The sequence below is a fragment of the Theobroma cacao genome, chromosome 6 (assembly GCF_053813885.1).
Source record: "Theobroma cacao isolate CCN51 chromosome 6, ASM5381388v1, whole genome shotgun sequence".
Classification (NCBI taxonomy): Eukaryota; Viridiplantae; Streptophyta; class Magnoliopsida; order Malvales; family Malvaceae; genus Theobroma; species Theobroma cacao.
The window spans coordinates 3,320,479-3,345,857 of NC_142644.1; the positions used below are offsets into that span (position 1 = coordinate 3,320,479).

The window sequence follows — 25,379 nt, forward strand, 5'->3', positions numbered from 1 at the left end:
TTGTCATAGATTTTTGTACCTGGCGTGTAACAAGCTAATCATAGCTTGTCACAGGTTTTTGTACTTGGCTTGTCACATATTTTTATACATAGTGTGTAACACGCTAACCATGGCTTGTCACAGGTTTTTGTATATGGTATGTCACATATTTTTGTACATAACGTGTAACACGCTAACCATGACTTGTCACAGGTTTTTGTACATGGCGTGTAACAAGCTAACCATAACTGTCACAAGTTTTTGTACTAGGCTTGTCACATATTTTTGTACATAGCATGTAACATGCTAACCATAGCTTGTCACAAGTTTTTGTACATGGCGTGTCACATATTTTTGAACATAGCGTGTAACACGCTAACCATGACTTGTCACAGGTTTTTATACATGACGTGTAAAAAACTAACCATAGCTTGTCACAGATTTGTGTACATGGCTTGTCACATATTTTTGTACATGGCATGTAATAAGCTAATCATGGATTGTCACATATTTTTGTACATAGCGTGTAACATGCTAACCATGACTTGTCACAGGTTTTTGTACATGGCGTGTCACATATTTTTATACATAGCGTGTAACACGCTAACCATGGCTTGTCACAGGTTTTTGTACATGGAGTGTAACTTCATAAAAGGTAATTTTGTTTAACTTGATTAAAAATAGTTAAAATTATAAATAAGACTATTTTTAAAAATATCTTATCTTTAAGGACTATTTTTAAAATGCCCATGTTATCTCCATTACTGAAGGTTCTTTCGTCTCTTGAGTTTTTCCTGCCGCTGCTTGTCAGTTGGATTGATTTCTCTAGGCTTGAGTTTGATCTCTGCTGGATTGATCCCTTTGTACAGGCTTTTGTTTCTCCTCTGACCTGCTAGTTAACAGAGCAGGATTGGTTAATTATGTATATTGTGGAGTAGAGTGGTATCTTTTTGTTAACCACTACTTCTTTTGTGTCACTTTTGTCTCGTTTCATATGAAATATACATATCTCATTTTAAGCTAATTTATTGGTGACAAAAACAGCAATTTCTACATTTTTTTCCAAGGCAAAAGAAAAGCTTCTATTAAGAAGATAAGAAAATTATGTTCCCACAAATGGAAAATGCCAGTACAAACCATGAAAATTAATCTATTAAGAAAAAAGACATGAGAGTACGACTCAAAATGACATGAACACCCTCTAAAGATCTGCAAACCACGCTTGAGGTCAAAGACACAGCACACACAAGCAACTACAGGCAGAGCAAGTCCCATGATACCTAGCTCTGAATGACAGAACTGGATTCCTTCATCACATCCAGCTCAAGCATGAAACAAGATATTGGGAGCATATTATATCAGGAGAGCAACGTCTATTGCCAATTTCAATGCACTGGAAACAACATAAAGAAGACTGTATCCCCAAGTAATAAGAACCTAAAAACACTAGTATCAACTTATTTTCTAATGGTGCCTAATGTCTTTCTGCCTAACTTTTTCTGACCATCACCACACGCGTCCCTTGACTTAGTGGACTCACCAACACCAAATATACATGAAAAACCCTTCAATTTAGAGGGAAAAAATCATAGGGCAAACCAGATAAAATCGACTATATGAAAAATAAGCAAATTTACAAAGTTTAATATTTTAAGGTTTTTTGCTAAAACTTAAGATTCATATAATAATTAGAATAATACAATGAAATTATCTCTTTAGGAAACTCTAAATTTACTCTCAAACAAACTCAATTGTCAAAAAAGCTTACCTCTCTCTCACTTTATCCATGGAGCAAAAGAATCTTCTTTGTTCTTCTCCTAATCGCATACACCAGCACCGAGTTTTCTTTCTTTTTTTCTTTGGTTACCCAATTTGGAGAAAAGAAAGGATCCCTCTTACCAAGTTTCTTGGTCATTGGTTGTGGCTATGTGACACCATCTAAGTCATCCAAAAATTACAAGCAAAGCAAGAAAGGCTCCTTACGTGAGCCAATTTAAAAACATAGGCCGGAATTCATTTACCTAACAAATTAGTGCATGCGTCATTTATTCAAAGAGAACAATTTGAATCTCCCTTCCTAAACTTAATAGGAACTTGAAACATTAGAGAGTACAATTGGACTTTTAATTGGTTATTGCTCAAAGTGTGCTCGGACAATTCTTAATAGAAAATGTTAATTGGTCCCTTATTTATGGTTTAACACTCAGTCTCTTAGGACATAATAACATAGCTTGCAAAAAACTCAAATATGGGACAATTAATATCTCTACGTTAATTACCCATTTTAGCAATTTCCTTTGTAATAATATGTTAGAGTATTTTATGTAGAAATAGAGTACTCTATGTATTAATACTTAATGATTTATGGGATAATAAAAAATTCCAAAGAAAGTTCAGGGGGAGAAGTCCTTAATTAAACTCGTAGCATCACAAGAGGGTGGAAATGGAATTAACCCAGTACTCTATCACTGTTTTGAATGTTAGATCAACTAATTTGATCTGACATGGACACCAAAAATATATATCTACAAATTAAAATTGATATAAGCTCCCAGTCTAAGCTTTTGAAATAACTCTTTGCTTTCACAATAGTTAATTTAATATGGCAAAAGAAAAAAAAAGGGTTAACAGTGTTGTCCCAATTACCTTTTTTGTTAAAAAAAAAAGTAGTGTTGTCCCAATTATAAGGGAATTGAATATACTAATAATATGCAATTGCATGTCTAACAATTTAGTACCATCTTTAGAATTTGGAAGATAGTTATATTGTAGTATTTGACTCAATGATTTGACTCAAAGATTGATACATAATTTTTTATAAGTTCAAATCATTCTTGGTCAAATTTTTTTTTAAAAAAAGATAGGTTTTTGTTTTGTTTGAAGAGCCAAAGGAAAGGTAGTTGATAACTGATACCATGATGGTCATCATTTAAGAAACTAAAATTTGAAACTAAATTTTTATTTTGACTTTGTTACTGAATGAAAAATAGTCTAATCTGAATGTTATAGTTTTAGATGTGTTGCGTGATCCAAAACTTGGTGCTGCTGATGTTAGCTCCATAGACAAAAGAAAATCAATAATTGAATGGAAACGTCTTTGTTCTTGGCAGTTGAAATTTAATGTTGATGGGACTTCTAAAGGGAATTCGAGGGAAATTGGTAGCGGAGGTGCCTTAAGAGATGATTGTGGTAAGATCCTTCTTCAATTTTCTAAATCAACCAAATAGGCTGACGCAGGTTTGGTTGAACTACTTGCTATTAATGAAGCCATGCTTCTTTTTGCTACTTCCGCGTGGGCCTAAACTCATGAATTCATTATTGAATGTGACTCTTCAAATGTTGTGATATGGACTTTAAATCCTGAATTTGCTCCTTGAACGGTAAGAAACATTATCCTTCAAATGGGAAATTTGAAACCTAACATTGAAAAATGGAGAATTTTTCATATTTTTAGAGTTGGTAATTCCTTTGATGATTCTGTTGCAAACGAAGGGGTTCATAAATCTCAAGATCTAATTTTGTTCTCTTCCTAAAGGTCTTGATTGGATTTTTTTTTGCGATTTGGTGATTCTCCATTAGGTTTTTTTCTCTTTCATTTTGATTTTGTTGATATTCTTCATTGCTAGTTCTCTTGATTGTATGTTCTTCTTATCTTGATTTTGGTTTGATGGCTAAATTCTATTTGGTTCGCCATCGTTGGTTTGTTTCTTGTGATGATTTCGGATGCCCTGTTCTTCTTTTAGATAGTCTCTCATGTGGCTCCATCTATGTTTGAAGTTTTGGTGGCAACTTGTTGACATGCCTTTGAACTTGACCAGTTATATTAAGGATTCATAAATGTCTTGGCTGATCCTATTGCAACTGTTTGATGTTTTAGCTCTTTCTTTTTATTTTGAGTGTTCTAGTCATGTTTTGGGTGGGTTTTTGCCTTGCATTGCTATTTGATTTTGGCACAATTGTCTTCTATATTGATTTTTCTAGTCTAGTTGTTCCATTTTGAGTTGTTTTAAAGGTTGTCACTACTGGTTTTTGTCTTTGTTTGATGAAACAGCAGTCCTTGTAAATTTTCTGGTTGAATATATTCATTCATTTTGCTTTACAAAAAAAAAAAAATGTTGTATGATTATTGTTAATGGCGATAACCATTTGTAGTGACGAAGTTAATTAGTTTTTTGATTTTTGATTTTTTTATTATTATATGTGTAAAATTTGAGATATATAAATTCATGATCTTATATAATTACCATTTACTTACCTTTCATGCAAAATCCTAAATCCATCATTGATCATTTGGAATGACAATTAACAACAACTAGGAGAACAAGATTCCTTACATGATGACAATTATGGTTTATTTAATGAAGATGACAATTATATTAAGATAAAACTTTAAAATAAAGTAAGATTGGTTCTTAAATTTATCATACTTTTCAGAATCAACCTTTAAATTGATATAACCTTTTGCAATTTATAATTTGTGCCATGTTAAAGCTGATAACTAAGACTAGATTCTTGATGTTAGTTTTAGAAGTTTTTAAATAGATATATAAGCCCTGAATGAACCAATTAGATGTTGAGTCATTTAATTCTATTACTACAGTACAAGTTTGGGAAGGATATATTCAAAAGCAATAAACTGAAAATGAATGCATAATCATAAACTTTCATCAAATCCATAGAAAAATAAATTATTAACATATTACAATAGAAAACTATTATTTTTCTAATTAATGTTATAAATTAAAACATGGACGACTGAGCGTCCCACCTATATACGAAGTGCCAATAAAATAATGTAGAATTTAAATGCTTTTCTCTCCTCCTAACTGGTCTTGAGAAAATGTAGCAGTATCGTACTTAGTGTATTCTCGATGCCGCCTCTTTCTTGCATAAAACAACCATAAGGTCACAGAAAACATAACTTCAGTTGAAAGTATAACTAACCCAATAGAGATAATTTCGCTAGATCGCTTTAAAGTTGGACAACAATCCTTAGTGATACTCGAAACAATTTCTCGAACAAAAGTGCAATCTTCTATGTCAACAAGGAATGAGGCGTGATAATGTAATGCATAGTTGACATTTACAACAGTTGTCATTTGGTCATAAAAGACGGGTCAATCTACCTTTCGTGATACAAATTCCACTTGCTGAAACTTGGCAAAGATATTTCTTCCATTCCTGCATTATACAAAATGATAATGTTAAGGGCACTCGATTTGGTAAGATGTTAAAACTTGGAAAAGCAGAGTTCTTTTTCTTTGTCCTCGACCTTTGGTTTTACCCCAATTAAGGCCATTGTACAAGGTTTTTTTACTTACTAAAGGACTTAGGCTTGTGTCTTTGAAGATTTAGTTAACTCTCAAGTACATGTTTAAAGTGTTAAAAGATAGCAAAGATAATTTTCTGGAAGCCACTAGAATTTATATCGATTTTATGTTTATCTAATTTGGTTTTATATTTGTCTTTTCAATTTTTTATGAGCCTTAGTGCATGGACTTGTATGTTTTAGACAATTCATAAATACCTTTTTTCATTAGTTAGTAATGTAATACACAAGTCTAATGAAATAGTTTTGGAAGTTATCAGTTCTCCCACAGTTCTTTTGTTCAAATTAGAGTTACAATTCTTTGTTTTTGATATGTTTCTTCACATTTTGATTTGATCTTGGGCTAGTAAAATATAGTTACACATGGTCTCAGAGCTTGGTTGGTAACTGATATATGGCACGATCTTTTGTGAAGAACAAACATTTAGCACTTGAAATTGAGTTGTCGTGTTGTTGGCATTGGTATAAGTTGTCAAACCAGTCCAATTATAAGATATGGAGGACTTTTATGGAGTACTATTTCCTTGGTGAATACTTGTGGAAAGTTGTGGACAATGATGATTTTACTACTCTAAAAACCAATGCAGAGAATGTTATTGCTTTCAAGCAATGAAAGTAGAAAGATGCAAAGGCTAAAATTTATTTTGAAGAAAGCTATTTCTAAAGGGTTGTTTAAGTATATCATATGCTGCAAATCAATAATTAAGATACGGCAAACTCTTGACAAATTGTTTAATAAGAAGGATATTACTCATTTGAAATTACTAGCAAATGCCTCCCAATGTGATATCATTATAGCTTAATTTTTCTTAAATAAAATTTGTGTCAACAAATTTTGCTTTGGATCTTGAGAAGCCAATTTTTGAAACACAAATGAAATGACATATTGTTCAGGGATTAAAGCTAGAATTTATTCCTTTTGGGACATCAATTCAAGGTTGGTTCCACAAGGAAGAGTGTTTTTTTTTTATAAGATAAGGGCAACACTTAACTAGTGATGATGCTAAGCTTCAAGACTATTATAGTGATCAACAAAGAGCTTCCATTGTTACGACATACAATGTAGTGTATCATGTGGAGAAAGAAAGCACCATTGTGATCATAAAAAATGAAGATGAGTAAATTACACTTGAGATCATGTATAATATTCCAGGTGTGGATTATAGAAACTTTGTTCTCTTTGATCCGCATAATGTAAAGTTTTTACAGAATATCAAGGTTTTGAAGATTGTATTGTTTGTATTGAGAAGAGAGTTAATGATTTGATTGTTCTACCAGTTTTTATTTCTTATACTGATAAAATGAATAGTGATGATATTGCATCTCTTTGGCGTGCTAGACATGGACATTAAGCATGAATAAGCTGAAAATAATGGTGCATACAAATTTAGTGAGAGGTTTACTTGATTTAAAAAGTTTTAAAGCTAGTGAAGTTTCTGAAAGTTGTCAATGTGGTAAGGATCATCGTATATTATTTGATAGGTCACTTTGCAAGTGTACAGCTCCTCTTAAACGTAGTCATAATGACTTATATGATCCAATTAGAACTTCATCATATTTTGGTTATCATTATATATTAGTGTTTATTGATGATTTTACAAGATATATATACCTGGGTTTATTAGATGAAACAGAAGTTAAAAGCATTTACAAAATTTTGAGAATTTAAAAGGATAGTTGAAGGGTGAACTTGGGAGGAAAATTGAACAATTACGAACTGATAATGGTCGTAAATTCACTTTTGTTGAATTCATTCTTTTATTCGAGAAACATGGCATTAGAAGGGAACTCTCATGTGATGACATGTTGTAGCAGAATGGAGTGATTGAAATGAAAATAAAACATTGCATCCAAAAAATTTAGCTAAAGCCTTATGGGCGATGATGTGCGCTATGTTTGATTAATTGGGTGTCGTTAAGTCCAATTAACATGAAGTCCCTTTCTAAGTTAATAATCGTAGGAAAACAATTGGTGAAAACTTAAAGAGTCTTTGGCTCTATTTGCCAACAAATTAGATTTTAAACATATGTCAAATTCTAGACATAACAAATTAAATGCCAAGGAAAGGAAATGTGCTTTTGTTGGATAAGATGAACGTAAGAAAGGTTGGAAGTCTATGACCTTGGAAACATAAATTAAATAATTGTCCTCAGAGATGCTTGTCTTTTATTAGGTTTTCGCATTTTATGGTCAAAACAATGTTGCTTCATATTTTAGCAAATCAAAAACTATAATTTTGCCTATTCCATCAAATGCATCTAGCTTACCAACACCATAAGAGAAGCAAACTGAAAGAGGGAGCTAAAGTGCTAGTGATTAACATCAAAAGGATGAAGATTTAGAAATTGTGGCTGGTTTTCAAAAGCCAAAAAAGAAAATATTTAACTTACCAATTATAGAAATTAAGATTTTGTACACACTTACTCTTGTTTCTTTGCAAGTTCAATTAATGATGACCAACCTAGATGCTATGGTGAAGTTAAAGGAATTAAACAATGAGAGCATGCCATCGATGAAGAAATGAATGCACTTATGAGAAATGAAACTTGGAAACTTACACCCAAACCTTTTGATGTGCATCCTATCTCATGTAAATGGATGTATAAAATAAAAAAGAAAGCTGATGGAAGTGTGGATTGTTACAATTTGTTAGAATTATGTTGATGTTATTTGACTAAGTTTATTTTATTTTTTATGTTGTTAAGGTTAAGTCACGTGAGAGCAAGGCATGTATGTTGGCCATGAATCTCCCTGATAGTTTAGTATATTTCTTTATTGTTAGTGTCCTTTTTTTTATCCATTTGTGCTACAGCTATGTAGTCAACAAGGTTCAGTGTTTTCTTATTTTATTGGTCCCTTTGGACACTATGTAATTGGCTACCGATTATAGTCAAGCCATCCTTAGGAATGTGTATAAAAAACAAATGCAAGGGTGCCTCCGTAAGCCCTTGTTTTGTAAGTTATTTAGAAGTTCTCGTATTTCTCTCTAAGATCTCAAAGCAATTTATCATTTTTATTATGGTATCAAAGCCTTTAAGGGTTTTAGAGGATCTATGAAGACTTTTTTTTTCATCTTTAAACCCTTAAAACTCATCATTCATTGTCTTTCTCAAAACCTAAGACCAACCTTGAAACAAATGGCTTCTCTAAGTTTTAGTACTCCCTCTCCACCTATTTTTACAAGTGAATTTTTCTGTTTAGAGTGTTAAGATGAAAGCATTTTTAAGAGCTTTCGATTTGTGGGAAGTGGTTGAAATCGACAGTAAACTAGCAAAATTGAGGACATACCCCACTCTTAGTCAAATCAAACAACACAAAAAGGGGATGGCCTAAAAGTACGAAGCCCTCACTTGCATCCACTCCACCGTTTGATTTTCTCGTATATCATGGCTTGTGAGACAGCCAAGGAAGTGTGAGACAAGTTGAAAAAAGAGTACCAAGGGAGTGATCAGACTAGGCAAATTCGAGCACTCAATCGATGGAGAAAGTTTGAAGTGCTTAAGATGAAAAAGAAAGAGACAATTAAGGACTACAACAACCAAGCAATGAAAACTGTTAACCAGCTTAGATTATTAGGTGAAAATTTGAATGAAAAAAGGATAGTAAACCAAAATATTGGTTAGCTTACCTAAAAAATTTAAGACTAAAATATCCTTATTAGAAGACTTCAGATATTGCTCTGCTCTCTGCTATAGAGCTTGTGAATGCCTTCCAAGCTCAATAGCATAGAAGAGGTGTGAGGATGGATGAAATAAACGAAGAAGCATTAATGGTAAAACAAAAAAGAGGTGCTAGCAGTGGTTTTAGAAAGAAAGAAATGGAGAAAGGAGAAAAAAGTTAAGAAGTTGAATGACAATAGAAAGCAAAATGGCAAGTTTCCACCGTGCCAGCATTACAAAAAGAAAAATCATTTGGAGAAGTTTTCTTGGTTCAGACCGAATACAAGATGTAAAACGTGCAACTAGATTGGCCACATTGAAAAGGTTTGCAAAGCCAAGGGAAATAGACAATATGAAAAGGCAACTGTTGTTGAGGAAAAAGAGACAGTTGAAGAGGTCTTATTTATGGCTAAAAGTCATGGTAATTTGCAAGATAAGAATGTGTGATTTATTGATAGTGCGTACTTAAATCATATCACCGAAAATGAAGATGTCTTTGCTTCATTGGATAAAACATTCAAGTCTCAAGTTGAAATAGGTAATGGTGAATGTTTGAAGGTTTGCAGAGCTAGTATTATCAAGGTTGAAACATCATCAGGTATGAAGCTATGGTTAAAAGTCCTGGTAATTTGCAAGAGAAGAATGTGTGGTTTATTGATAGTGCTTGCTCAAACCATATCATTGGAAATGAAGATGTCTTTGCTTCATTGGATAAATCATTCAAGTCTCAAGTAGAGATAGGTAATGGTGAATGTTTGAAGGTTTACAGAGCTAGTACTGTTAAGGTTGAAACATCATCCAGTATGAAGCTAATACCAAATGTTTTTTACCCTCCAAAGATTAGCTATAAATTGTTATCTATTGGTCAATTGGTTAAAGACAGCTTTACACTACTGTTTGAGAACAAGCAATGCACTATGTTTGATTTTGCTGGTTACAAATTACAATTGGTTAGCACGAAGAACAAATGTTTTCCTTTGTATTGGAAAAACATGAACCACCAATCTTATCAGTGCATGACAAATTATTCTCAACTCTGGCACAAGTGTCTTGGCCATTGGAATATAATTCTTTGAATACCATGGCATCCTCCAAGCTTGATGATGGTCTTCCATGTATGATCAAACTAGATGAAGTGTGTGAAGCATGTCAGTTTGAAAAACAAATTAAGAAACCTTTTCCAAAATAGAATCTACAAAGAATAGTAAAGAAACTTGAGTTGATGCATTCAAACATTAGAAGACCCATAAGTGTTCCTTCTTTGTATGGTAGTAAGTACTATTTATCATTTATAGATGATAAAATATGTTTTTGCTAGCTTTACTTTCTTTAGCAAAAAATTGAGCTGTTTGGATGTTTGATTAATTCAAGGCTCTTGTTGGAAAGCAAGTTGGAAACTCAATTAAAGGCATAAGAACTAATAATGAAGGTGAATATCTAAGCACTGAGTTCAAGAATTACTTAGCTAAACATGGGATAAGGCATCAACTTACGATTCCATATAATCCTCAGCAAAATGGTTTAGTTGAGTGGAAAAATCTCAACTTATTGGAGATGCCTTGTTGCTTGATCTTTGAGAAAAAAATGCCCAAATATTTCTAGGCCGAAGTAACTAATACAACAAATGATTTGCTGAATCTTGTTGTTACTAAAGCACTCAAAGGCACTACGCCATATAAGGCATGGTTTCACACCAAGCCATCTATTTGTCAACTCAAGATCTTTGGTTGTATTGCATATGCACAAGAATTTGAGACCAAAAGAATAAAACTAGATGAAAAGGCTCAAACTGCTATTTGTCTTGGTGTAGTGTACAAGCTATTTGATGTCAACAACAACAAAGTGTTCGTGAGCCAAGATGCTAAGTTTGATGAAAACAAAAGATGGAATTGGGATAAACATGAAGTTGAAGAATCTAGAAACCAACAAGTTTGCCTTGATTGAAAGCCAACTGAACTTAAATTTGAAAAAGATGAGAATGTAAATGATATTCCAGTGCGTTGAACAAGAAACTTGGTTGATATTTATGGAAGGTGTCATCTGACAATAATGGAACTAGCAAACTTTAAAGAAGCATTCAAGTCTGAAAGTTGAAAATTAGCAATGCAAAATGAAATGGACGTGATAAGTAAAAATGAAACTTGGGAATTAGTTCCTAGACCAACTGAACAAAAGGTAATTAGAGTAAAATGGGTCTTTAGAACTAAACTCGATCCAGATGGTTCCATAAGCAAGTTGAAAGCCCGTTTGGTGGTTAAAGAATTTGCTCAAGTTTATGGTATTGACTATATCAAGGCCTTCTCACCCGCAGCGAGGCATGATATAGTGAGATTATTGGTTGCCTTTGCCATTAAAAAAAGCTGGCAACTTTGGCATTTAGATGTGAAGTAAGCATTTCTTAATGGTTTTTTAGAGGAAGACATGAGCAACCCATGGGGTTTGCTGTGCCTGGCATGGAAGACAGCATTTGCAAGCTTAAAAAGGCCTTGTATGGGCTTAAACAAGCTCCTCGTGCTTGGTATGCAAATATAGATGCCTATATGAACAAAAAAGGTTTCATGAAAGGTGAAAATGAACCCACCTTAAACATCAAAGATGCAAGGACAGAAGCACAAATCATTGTCTCCATATATGTGGATTATTTACGTTTAACTAGTCCTAAAGGTTCTTTAGTGAACAAGTACAAGCTTGAGATAATGAGGGAGTTTGAGATGAATGACGTAGGCTTGCTGTCCTATTTCCTTGGTTTGGAGATTGTTCAATCTGTCAAAGGAGTGTTCATACATCAGAAGAAGTATGTAAAAAGGTTGTTGAAAAAATTCAAGATGGAAAACTTTAAGTGTTCAAATACTCCATAACCGGCAAACTTAAAAGTGCCTAAGCATGATGAAGCACTTGAAGCTGATTTAACTCACTACAAAAGTTTTATAGGAAGTTTGCTTTATTTAACTACAACTAGACTAGACTTGATGTTCTATACAAGTTTGCTATCAAGATTTCTGCAAGCCCCAACCATGACTCATTTATGTGCTACAAAAAGAGTATTAAGATATCTAAAGGGAACTGTTGATTTTGGTATTATGTATAGCAATGCTCTTAGCCCAAATCTTAGAAGTTATTCAGATAATGATTGGGCGGCCAATCTTGATGACTCCAAGAGCACTATAGGCTATGTTTTTTTCTTTGGAAGTGGAATCTGTTCCTGGAATTCAAAGAAGTAGGATGTTGTTGCACACTCATCAATTGAAGCCGAGTATGTCTCAGCTTCAACAACAACTAATCACTTTATTTGGTTGAGGAAAATGTTGCTTGACTTAAGGAAGATGGATGACACTCCCATAGTTCTTTGGGTTGACAACTAGTTGGATATCTCGATGGCTAAAAATTCGGTCCGACATGGTCACACAAAACACATTCATGTGAAATATCATTCTATCAGAGAGCTGGTGAAGAACAATGAAATTCAGGTCTGTTGTTGCAACTCAAATGACCAATTTGCAAATATCATGACCAAGAACTTACTTGTTGATAAATTCATGAAGATGAGATCAAATATAGGAATCACTAAATTTGATCTCAAGGAGGTGTATTAGAATTTGTTAGAAATATGTTGATGTTATTTAACTAAGTTTCTTTTATTTCTTATGTTGTTAAGGTTAAGTCACGTGAGAGCAAGGCATGTATGCTGGCCATGAATCTCTCTCACAATATGGTATATTTTCTTATTGGTAGTGTCCTTTTTTATTCATTTGTGCTACAGCTGTGTAGCTGACAAGATTCAGTGTTTTCTATTTTACACCATGTAATTGGCTACCGATCATAGTTGAGCCATCCATAGAAATATGTATGAAAAAGAATACAGGGGTGCCTTTGTAAGCCCCTGTTTTTCAAGTTATTCAAAATTTCTCATATTTCTCTCTAAGATCTCAAAGCTATTTATTATTTTTATCATTGACATGTATAAAGCAAGGCTAGTTGCTCGAGATTTTTCTCAAAATTATGAAAACCATTATGAAGAAACTTTTAACACTATGGAGAAAATTACCTACGTTCATCTATTCTAGCCTTGGTAGCTTGTTACAATTAAAAGCTGTGGCGCTTTGATGTGAAGAATGCTTTTTTATATGGGAAACTTGACAAAGATATTTACATGGAACAACCACCAAGTTATGTTTCACAATCAGATCCACAGTTTGGGTGCAAATTTAGAAAAGCACTTTATGGATTAAAACATGCCCCAAGAACCTGGTATTGTAAGATTGCTCAATATCTGCACTTTTATGGATTTGTTGCCTCCAGTTCAGATCCTAGTATGTAGAATAAAGGTTTTGAATGTGGTTGTGTTTCTTTGTGTAGATGACATGATAATAATAGGGATGATGAATATGAAGTTGAAAAACTTCAAGATGAGCTTTCTATCCTATATGAGATGTTTGGGAGAATTAAGGCATTTGTTTGGTTCAGAGGTGAAGTTTGCTAATAGAATATTTATTTCTAAGAAGAAATATGTTAACTTATCGTGTTCTTGTTGGAAGTCTTATTTACTTGACTCTCACAAGATTAGATATTGTTTTCTCTATTGGACTTGTTAGTTGCTAAATGCAAGCACAAGGAAGCCTCATTAGGAGGTTGCTAAGAGAACTCAATTCTGCTCTTGACGTGGTTGTTTTACAAGGAGTGGACTGATGTCTCTTTGGTTGGTTATTCACATACTGATTTAGGTGGTAATTTGGATGATAGAAAGTCTACTTCTGGTTATGTTTTTTGTGTGGAGAAACAAGTATCTTAAAGCTAGACAAGAATATGTTTGGTTTCAAAGACTCTTTGATGATCTTCATTTACCCCTTTACAAGTCAAGTACCATTTTCGGAGATAATGAAAGTACCTTGAAGTTGGCTGTTAATCCAGTGTATCATGCAAGAACAAAGCATATTAAATTGGAGCGCCATTTTGTGAGACAGTTTTAGATGATACCATTGATGTAGCAAAAGTGCAAACTCAAAGAGAATATAGTTGATATATTCACCAAGTCACTATCAGAAGGATCTTTTGAGTTGCTTCGAGCTAAACTTGGACTTATTTTTAGGAAATTACCTTAAAAGGGAGTGCTAAAAATGGTAAACATAATTTTGTGAAAGCCACTAGAACTTATATTAGTTTTTTGCTTATCTACTTTGATTTTATATTTGTCTTCTCAATTTTCTGAGTCTTAGTGTATTAACTTGTAAGTTCTAGGCAGTTTATAAATCACTCTTTCGTTTGTAAGTTATGTAATGCACACGTCTAGTGAAATTGTTTTAGAAGTTATTAGTTCTCTGTATTCTTGTTTCTGCAATTTTTTAATAAAATTATATTTCTTCGTTTTCTATTTGTTTTCTCACATTCTGATTTTGATATTGTGCTAGTGTAATTTAGTAACATTATTTAATTTCACAGTAAAGCTCCTCAATCTTGCCCAAAGAAGAAGAGTTACGCCTAGGCTCAACACAAATGGCATGGGCTTTCACATTTCTCTAGATAGCTTTAGTGTTAGAGTAGGTTTTGTCAATTCATCTCACATATAGAATGGCTCCTCACCCCACTTTTAGCATTAACTTTCCAGTAATCTACTTTCTGATTTCTCTGCAAACTCAAACCAATAGAAGCTAATCTTTGTCCTGCCATTCAAAATTATATCTAAATATTCTAAAAGTTACTTCCTTGACTGACTCCATAAAAGGCTCTATCCAAAGATTTTCTCTCTATTCCATTCCTTGAAAGGAAAACACCAGCTTTTCTAAATGCATCATGCATCTTATTCTATATGTGTGATTTCACACCTGCCTTTGGCTTACCTGTGCTGCATTGCCCAAGTTTACTTCATCAGCATTGCATTTCCTGTCTGTCTTGTCAGAGTTGTAAGGGCTACAGAGGGCTGGCACTAGTGGGCCAGATTGATTGTAGTAAATAGGGCTGGGATTGGGTGGGACGTTCAAGTTAGCCACATTATTGATTAAGGCATTAACAGTACCCACCAAGCGCGTAGAAACATCTTTGCTTTCATCTAATGCTGCTTTAGCTGTTGCACGGTCCACACATGGAATAATATCATCCAAAGCAGTATGAGCTGTAGGATACAGGACCCATTGTTCCATAGCAACACAACTATCGTCCATCACAATGAAAAATGGAGAGAAGTAGATTAGACGCACACTCGAGTTATAAGTAACAAAGTAGCATTTTCATCAGAGAATCCACACGGTCAATATGACCAATGAAAGACATATACACATTTTGTTGCATCACTATATGACTATATCAATTATCAAGGGCCTAATTATCGTACAAATGTTAAAGCACCATTGAACTAAAAGTATAGTCATTGACTTGGGCATTTTTTCCTAGTTTGGGACAGCTTCCACTCATGTACCTTAACCATCTCCTCCTTACGCGGTATGTCCAAACACATTAGCATCACTTCCCCTCGTGTGACCTACTTAGCTCAACCATCTAATAGTCACAGCATACCCTATTTACTCTCTAAAAAGCCACTGCTCGCTGAGAATCTAAAGGTGTAATCTTTGCATATGGAGCCTACCAGCAAGATTGGCTTGCCAGACAGTAGAAGACAAACCCTCGGTTTTCATACCACTTGAAAGAGTGATGGTTTTCTGGGAAATGCAGCAAAGACTTGATATTAAAGGATAAAGTATTGCCTTAAACTAAAAATTTTAGCAATTGGATTGGGGGTTTTATCGTATATGCTCATCAACTCTCCAAGGGAATTCCGGTCTTTACATCATAAGCCAAGACACCGGCATAAGCATCTAACGCGTTTGCACTGTTATTCAAATAGCTAGAATTGAAAATGGGCAAACTATTATCAGTTTTTTACCCAATCTGTTGCAAACTAAGAAGAATTTTAAGACTCAATCATCAGATATATGTGTGTATTCAGAATAAAAAATTGCCAAGGTAATTGTTGTCAAAAATCAAAAGGGGCTTGATGTGCAGAATGTCAGAATCTACAGCACAGGCTCAACTGCAATGTACTACCAAATTATCAATACCAACGTGAAAAATAAAAAATATGAAGAAATAATTTTGATGGAGGCAAGCTAGATGATAGGTGCTGTCTCTCCTATTTCCAAGACAACAAGAGAAGAAAAATTAGCTTCTTAATGTTCCTAACAGCAGCAATTATCATGGCATATTACAGAAACCGTAGGTTCCCTTGGTAGGAAAATGTGTTCAATTAATTGTATGACTTACTTATGAACTATGATGAATATGCCACACAAAATAAAGATGACTGTGACAAGGATCCACCCTATGATCACCAATCTGCAATAACTCAAATAGGTCAAAACTAACAGAAGGATAATAAAAAGGGAAAGAAATGGTAAAGGTCACTCACATGTACACACAAAAACGCATGCCAGAAACTGAAAATGCTGCAATATAAATGACAACAACTTAATTCTGTGACCATTAGAGGTCATTAATTTTTAGACAATTTGATTCAGATACCAGGATTAGATTGCTTACAGAAACCGAGGAAAGCCATAAGCAGCATTACAGACGCTATGATGATTAAAGCGAGGCTTCTGCATGGCAGATTGACAATGCTTTTAGAACCAAGATAAATCCTAGCATAACACTCTCTAGAACCAAGTCTTCTGCATGGCAGTTACTGAACCTAATTTGAAATGGAAGCATTTACTTACACATAATCTAAAACATGTCGAATTTTCTCAGAATTTTCCTTTGACTTTCTTTCCAAAATTTTGGCAGAATCATTTATCTTCTTATCAACCCTCTCAATGTTGCCCTGGATGTTAGGAGGTAAAAATGTTACACTGCAGCAATGGTAAAAAGTGTGAGAAAAATAAGAGACAGGAGATAAATGGTTTGAGAATAGTCGTAATGCTGGCGTCGACAGCAACAATGGCAGAGAGTGATCACTAACAGGCACATGCCAAATCCCAGAAACCAAAATGCAGCAATGAGAAACAGAGGAGCAGCAGTAAATCCAACAGACTTCACCGACGACATGAATCATGTGAGTTAAGTTGGCAATTTCTTCCAGCCATAAAAATTATAGCATAAAAGTAGGAATATATTCAAGCTCTAACTGTCTAGCTAAATATAATCTTTTAGTTATAGAAATACATCTGAATACAAACATTATAATATATCATATTCAGATATTTCAGAATATCTCAAAACTATCAGTGAATAGCACAGATATCTTGTTATTGCACATGCCAAACTCTGTGTGGGATAAATATTAAATATTCAACAGATTATAAAAGACTAGCAAATTCCAAAAACCTGCATAAGGTACCTAATATCCCAACAAAGCTAACAAAAAGGTTGTAATGGTGCATCAGAAACTAATGCCAATAAGAAACTACCGATCTTGAGAGAATAATGGGATCCCCCAGGCTGCACATGAAGTCAGAAAAAAAAAAAAAGAAAATCTTTGTGCACAAACATTACAGAACCTAAAAGAGAAAATAAATTCATAACAAATCACAACACAATCATGTAACAGATAAAGATGTCTTTATATTTTAGGATTTAAAAGCATGACTTCTATCCAATAATTTATGTAAGTGAAGAATTGGGTCATGAATTGCTTCAAAGCCTTAGGTTGAAGAACCAAACTTTCAATGTTTAATTCCTAATGAATAAATCATGTAAGGAAAATGATAAAAAAATATGTGGGAGATCAAACAATTAACGATCTGTGAAGTGTCGAAGGAGAAAATTTTAACAGAGCATAGACATCAAGGACATCATATGAGCAAAAGGGAGAGTCCAATTCTTACTGAATCATGAGTATCCTACAGATTTTACTTTGCACTGATAAAGAACTAATGCCTTAATTAATAATCATAACTAGAATATAAACCATTAACACCCAAGATAAACCAACTAAATAGCGAACACAAGTTATAAAGCAATGAAAGGATTTGATATAAGTTAGACAAGGTAATGTAACAGAAAACCAAGAAAACTCACAGAAAAGTAATGCTTTTCGCTAATGTTCCATCCACCCTTGTAATAGTTAAAATTGTCAAGAGGGTCTTTCCTGTGAGTTCTCTCTGCAGCTAACACCAGAGTCGAGTTTTCATAGCCTTAACATAAACTCCTTCTACAACAGACCTTCTCATTCCATCTGATACGACACCATATTTACTTCCACCCATCACCCCTATAAACAAGAATCATTACCAATTGACAGAATCAAAGTTAGTTTGCAAAAAATCAGAAAAAGACCAAAGCCCACTTAGGAAACGCATGCTTATAGTATCTTGAAACACCAGTTTCTTGCTTCAAGAACATCAAACCAAGACAAAGTAACTACCTGGATTGGGTTTGGTTGGTACATGATAAGATAAAGAGGCACGAGACAGTGCAAAGAAGGTTGAAAAAACCAGGAAAAACGTTGGAAGGAGAAGAGACGGACGTGATTTGGTACAGAGCATTGCGTTGAACGCTTCCGTTTCTTGCTGTGTCTCAAGTTCGAAGGAAAAAAAAAACTGATGTAATGACAACCCGGAGTTTCATAGATTTTCTCGAAAGAAAAGACAGAGACAAAAGTAACTTGCCGCATTATCTTACGTTCTTCAGGCTTATGATTCAAAGTTATTCTTTGTCTTTAGCTTTGTAGTTGAAAGCCTTTTGACTTGTACTTTGGTTGAGCATCGTAAACTAAGAGGGCAAACGCCAATCCGCATACGTGGTAGCAGATTACTTGCAAACAGTATCCAATTCAAAGAATCAGATGTGCGCCATAGCCAATAAATTTTATACTATTAAATTACAAAGTCTTATTTTATATTAATAACATGCAGATTAGGAGAATACTTATTCATGTAATTGTTGCTTAATCTAAGACGGCATAAAATGTTTTTAGGAGTCATTTGCATACAAACCATGTTGGTAACTAGAGAATTATACTTTTTCACTGTGAGGTTTTGCTAATTGATTTTATTTTATTTAAATAAAATGGTCTGTATAAAAAACTAGTAAAGCCCATATTAAGCTAAATAAGTATTAAAATAATGTGATCGCAGATTGAGCTAGGTTAATCTCAGTTTATAATTAACTTAGTTAAACCCTAAATTGGTGTTAGAATTCTGACATGAACAAGACTTGCTCAGCATACAATGAAATGAACTTTCTATGTACCATATATTTGAACCTAAATGAGTCTAGTTAAGAACAATATTTTGTTCCCACATGAGGCAGGGCAATCACGATCACATAAACTTGAAACTGTGATTCAAATGTTGCAGATATTGATCCCATCCAACCCTTTATTTGTACTTTTCATTTCTTGATAGTAAAGGAAGGGTGCAGATTTCTGAGATGGTCATGTGAAGAGAAGTTTTGAGCCTTAATGATGCAGTGACCTGCTCAATTCTTTACAGCTTCCTCCCTCCAACAAGAGGAGACTCATCATACCCTTTATTGATCCTTTTGGTATACTTCCGGTGCCGCCTCTCTCTAGCATACAACACCCACAAGATCAAAGATAACATCACTGAACCTGTAGCAGTTACCAGGCCTATATAGACCCATTCACTATATTTCCTCAGCCCTGGGCAATGATTTTGACTGATGCCATTGAAAGTGTCTCGGAGCACCGTGCAGTCTACTATGCCAGCAAGGAAGTGGCCGTAATTGTGCAACCCATAGCTTACATTAACAGCTGAAGTCATCTGGTTGTACATGTCAGGGGTCAGGCGGCCTATTGTGGTACAAATACCAGCTGCTGAAACTTCACACACATATTTCTTCCATTCCTGCATGAAACATAATAAATCAAGTCAAACATTGGACAATTTTCGAAGCTGCAAAACACCTAAAGCTTCTAGTTTTTTCCTTTTTTTTTTACCTCTGCCGCATCGCTCAAGGCTACTTCACCCTCACCGCAGCCCTGTTGAGTTGTGTATGGGTTACATAACACAGGTACTAATGGACCAGATTGATTGTGATAAAGAGGTACTGTTTCTGGGGGTAAGGTATCGTTGTTGGCTACAAGGACGATGTACTCGTTCAAAAGACCGTCCACGCTGGTGGTTACTGATCTGCTTGCATTCAAGACATTTTGGCCAAATCCCCTGTCCCAACAGGGAAGAAGTTCCTTCATTGCTGAATCGGCCATGGGGTTTTGGACCCATTCGTCCATTGCAACGCATGTGTCAGCCACTATGCTAAGTTATGCCGAAAACTTGGTTAGATACAGCAAAAGATGGACACCTAAATTCCTTCTGCAATTTGCCCTAAGCACTTAAATTTCATCAATGCATATGATATGTTAGACTTACTTGTGGAAAACGAGAAATATGCCACACAAGATAAATGTGAGTGTGATAATAATCCAACCAATGACCACGAATCTGCAATTGAAGAGAGTAATGTTTTAGTGAGAAGATGGAAAAGAAAAAGAGACAAAGAAAGAAGCTATTATATGCATAGCAAAGTCACTTACAAATACACACAAGCTTGCATCCCAAGAATTGAAAATACTGCAACCCATAAACAGCAGCACAACAACAATGTGAGGGAGACAGATTAATAATTGGTTTATTAAATAGAACTGATAAGCATCTAGTTTGGGGGAATCAAAAGGCTTACAGAATCCGAGAAATGCCAATAGGAGCAGGAAAACAGTAATAATGATAAGAGCCATGTTCCTGCAATAAAGAGCAATTAAAGCGATGATTAAATAAGCTATTAATGTACTAACTCTCTTGTGATTACAAAAACCATAATGAATGATATAAAAGCAATTGACATACACAGGGTTCAGAAATACTAGTATGGAGTCTGTAATGTGGGCTGATGTGACATGAGGAAGGTTTCCTGTGGCATTGATTAGGGAATTGACATTGTCGATCTGGCTTACGAGATCAGGAGGTAGAAACTGTTGATTCAAAGCAATATTCTTGGCTGAGGAGAGATAATTGTATACATTTATAAGATTATTGACGACGCTTATTCCTTGATTCACAATGTATTTTGTAGCACCATTTACGCTGCCTTGGAATCTTCCCTCTCCAATGTACATTATAACACATCCAACACTGAAAGTGATGAAACCCAAGTAGTTGAAAGTAATTTAAAATCATGGAGAGACATCCAAAAACATAAACGATATTCTAGGCCTAGAAATATGAGCAGAATATTGGAGGACTTACATTGCAGCAATGGTGAAAAGCACGAGAAAGATGAGAGAAAGCGCATAAGCAAGTCGAGAATAACCATAGGGCTTGTTGCGGCGGCAGCAGCAGCAGCAAATACAAGCACAAAACAGAAATAGACCAAACAGCACGAACCATACTATAGCAATGATGGCAAAAGGAGCAGAACTGAAAGCCACAGACTGCATTCGCAAAAGTTGGGGATTACATTAAATAACTCTGCTGCAACTCGATCAATAGCAAATATAGCAAATGCAACTGAGAATTAAAGCAATTTCTAACATCAGTAGCAAGATATTAGAAATTGACATTATTGAATGGAATTAGTCCTGTAGTAGATGGGAATTTATTTTTGGAGTTCAAATCTACAACTGAATTCAATCTATTTGCAGCACAAGTTATCATGATTTTTGTGACAGAAACATGAAACATTTAGAAAGTTACAAGATTTTTTTTCTAAGGAAAAGATTATGCATGGATTTTCTATTTAATTTAATTTTTATAAAAGAAGGAAACCTCCATCCCAGGATTTGGTTCTAAACTTTCAAAAACATTTAATATTATCACGAATTGCAGGAACTGACTGAAGAACAAAATGAAAAAATAATAGGAAGAAGATATAGATGAAACAATTGATGGACAGGGCTTAGAAATCTTACAGCCAGGTAATGTACGCTAGCAATATTCCATCCACCTGTATAATAATTAAAATTGTCTAGAGGGTCCTTCCTGTATGTCTCTTTCTTAGCTAGTATAAAACTTGCATTTCCTGATCCAGCTTCATCCAATCTCTCCTTCACCAGGCTCATAGCTCCTGTAAGAGATAGACATTTGTGTTTTCTAAACAAAGATAAACATATGCATGCAGAAAACAAATGATAGCAATCACACCTTGAGAATTACCATCGGATGGCTGATCATCCTTCTCATCCTGTCCATGAGCAAGTGGGAAGAAGGTCGATGAAATGAGAAACAAAGCAATTATAAGAAAAAATGGCTTCAATCTGACAGGCATCTTCATTATTCTTCTTCTTTGTATCTCTCGATTTTTTTCCCTTGGTGAAACAAAGGGTTTATGCATGCATGAAACCAATGGCTTTGGATTAACGTGAAACTGTAGAAATGAATATTGGCTTCCCTGTGCATCTTGAACGCGTATTTTTCCAAAAACACGTATTTTCTGTTCTTTGCATGCCTATATTTGTCTTTAAATTGTTATTATCAGTTGTAGTAGCTTTCTGGCATCTCATAATTACAATAAAAACAGCTAGATGTATGAAATTTGAAGTGTTTGTCGGTTTTCTGTTTCTATTAAGAGTATTAATGATCTCTAACATATGGTCTCTCAAAGCGACGATCCAATTTTCTTTTAAGTTTAAACTTTCTAACTTTTGCCTAGAGCATGGGATTACGAAACGTGAAAAGGGTTGCCCTATACGTTGCATGGTCTTACGTGCTAAGAGTAACACCAAGGGATTATTACAAAACTCTTTGATTTATGATATATGTTGCATTCATGCATTCTCCATTAAAACTTAGTTGTATCATAAATTAGATTGACTAGAAAATAAAAGCAATCCTCTTTCATCCTATCCCATTTTGCTGCTTAAACTGATCAAAATTAACACACATACATCAAAGGACACAATACACTCGAGATTATTGCAATCTTATTTGCAATTAAAGATCGGATAAGGAAAACTCAAGAATATGGAAAAACCTTATCAAGAAGACTAAAGCTCTATCTGCAACTAACGATCAGATTAAGAAAAGTGAAGAAGAATTGAAGTCTTATCTACAACTAAATATTAGATTAGGATATGCACATTAAGATTATATTAGAGATTTATTTTCTGTAATCATTGTATGCATTGATTCCTCAAGTTTTCTATTTCTTCTTATATGGTATCTGACAAGATTGCATTATACATATCTATATATAATGTTGAAAAAGGAGATTAAACATGTGGGGAAAAGGGAGAAGGTTGTCTACAAGGAGAGACGGAGGAGGGCGAGAAAGTGAGGGTTAGTAGAGGATGGGCCGCCCGTGGCACAACCACAACCCATGGTTGGGGTCGGTCTGGCCAGATCCTTTAACTTCGTGAGTTAAGTTGACTATTGTAGTGAGCTAGCTCATTTGACACTTTTAGGTTGTTGTACCCCGCTGAATCCAAGTACTAGTGATAATAACAACCACGATGATTAATAAAAAAAAAATAAATAAATAAAACTAAACAAAATTGAGTTTTAAATTAGATTGAACATGTACTAATCCGATCAATTGATTGCTTAAAGTTAAGCCGTTGGATTTTGATGTCATTTCATGGTAATTACTATGCATAATTGGTGCCTACTATATTTACTTTATGTTGTAAATTTTTGACAATTTTTTTTTATCAAAGTTAAATGGGATTTCATTGATCACAAGGAAAATAATCCTTGGAGAAAGGGATACAAAGTCATTAAAAAGGACAGAAAAGCAAGGAATGCCAACACAAAGATCTGAACAACCACAAAGAAAAAGTCAGAAAAACAACCAGAAAATGAAATGCAGCCCAAGGGGAAAATCGAAGTAGAAGGAGCATAATTCAAAAGTTCATAGAAAAGATAGCAGGCAACACAAACGCAAGGAGAACAGAACAGGAAGTATAATGTAGAAGGCATGGCAAATGCTTGAGAGGACCAGGAGAGGCATGAGCAGAATCAAGCCAGCAGGAACAAGATCACCCCAGTGTTGGACAAAATGCGGGAAAACAAGGAAGAACAGCATGAGAATCAAAAACCAGATAAGAGAACAAAAAGGAACACCCCTTCCCTCCCAAAGCAGAATTTGATCCTGATGCACTCCTGACTTGGCCAAGCTTTTTGTCCTTCCATTTGTTGAACTGGAAAATGACTAAGATTCCACCTTCCTACCTAAGATTCCATCAGTACAACTACATAATCAACTTACCTTAATAAGAACAAATTTCTTCAAATTTAACCGTCAAGAGAGCAGAATAAGAGGTTGATCACGTCTCACACCTTCTTTGGCCAGAGAATCAGCAAAGGAATTGCGCGAATGAGAAGTATGAACGATAGACCAGACACCAACTTGAGATTTTAAATATTCAATCTGAATAATAATGTGTCTCAAACACCAGGGAGCTTAGGACATTTGATCCATTTAACAACATTCATAGAATGAGATTCGATGATCAAATCAAAGGAGTGGACCCAAGAACAAGCAATAAAAAGAAAAAAAGCTTCTTTAGCTACCAGTAGTTCGGCCATGTTAGCATCACCCCATCCAACAGATTTAGAGAACTGTAATTTGACCTTGCCATATGGTCTCTTAGAACTCCGCCAATTCCCAAGTTTCCTAGGCAACCAGAAGCAGCTTCGTTAACATTAAATTTAACTTGATTCGGGTTTGGACGTCTCCATTCCACACTTTTAATGAAACTTTTGCAAGAATCCTCAATGCTACCCAACCAAGGTTCACGAAATAAATCTAAGAGTGGAATCTTAAGATTAGACCATTTAGATTTTGCCCACCAAGCAACCTTAGTCTTGTTGATGTCGTAAAGTTGAAAAGGGTCCCAAATTTTACCACTGAAAATCATGTCATTCCTGAAAAGCCAAATAGACCATAAAATACTATAAAACGACATCTTCCATAACTTAAGGTGATCACCATCTAAAGGCAAATCGTTCCAAGCGGAAAAAAACTCTAAGGCAGAACAAGGAAACACCCAATCAAGCCCCCAATCTCTGCATTAAGAATGTTAAGTTAATACTTGCATGATAATGTACACTTGTCAAGCTTTTGTTATACTTTGCTTCATTGTAGTGGTCATTAGTCATGCATGTTTTCTACTAATTCCATCACCTACGTGTATAGCTGCATGAGTTTGTTGTCTTTATGCCATAACACCTGTGTCTATAGTATGTTACAAGTGCTAATTATGCCTACTGCATATTTAACTTGTACTTTAATATGATCAATGAAGCAGACTTGCAGTTTCTTGTAACCATCGATAATCTTTCTTTCAAGTTTTATAAGTCTTTCTGTTTTAGTTTTATAACAGAGTATCTTTGACAACTTGTTCTCTGTTAAAGACTAGAGATATAACATGGTATCAGAGCTCTTGCAAATATAAGATCTCAGTTGGACCTGAAATACAAAAAAAAAAAACTATCATACATCTAAAGTCAAGCCACCATTCTTCAAAT

The 25,379-nt window shown here is 34.6% G+C and overlaps 1 protein-coding gene and 1 pseudogene across 1 annotated transcript; both read right to left on the minus strand.

Moving 5' to 3' along the window:
- Positions 1 to 4,781: 4,781 nt before the first annotated feature.
- LOC148761992 (uncharacterized) lies at positions 4,782 to 18,440 on the minus strand (annotated as a pseudogene).
- A 942-nt stretch (positions 18,441 to 19,382) lies between these two features.
- LOC18595365 (uncharacterized) lies at positions 19,383 to 22,185 on the minus strand. Its single transcript, XM_088807332.1, has 9 exons — positions 22,068 to 22,185; positions 21,824 to 21,978; positions 21,162 to 21,346; positions 20,763 to 21,047; positions 20,599 to 20,657; positions 20,453 to 20,489; positions 20,289 to 20,360; positions 19,856 to 20,174; positions 19,383 to 19,763 (listed from the first exon to the last, which is right to left on the minus strand). Exons 1-9 carry the CDS (start codon positions 22,183 to 22,185, stop codon positions 19,383 to 19,385), a joined length of 1,611 nt encoding a protein of 536 aa, XP_088663458.1.
- Between the last annotated feature and the right edge of the window lie 3,194 nt (positions 22,186 to 25,379).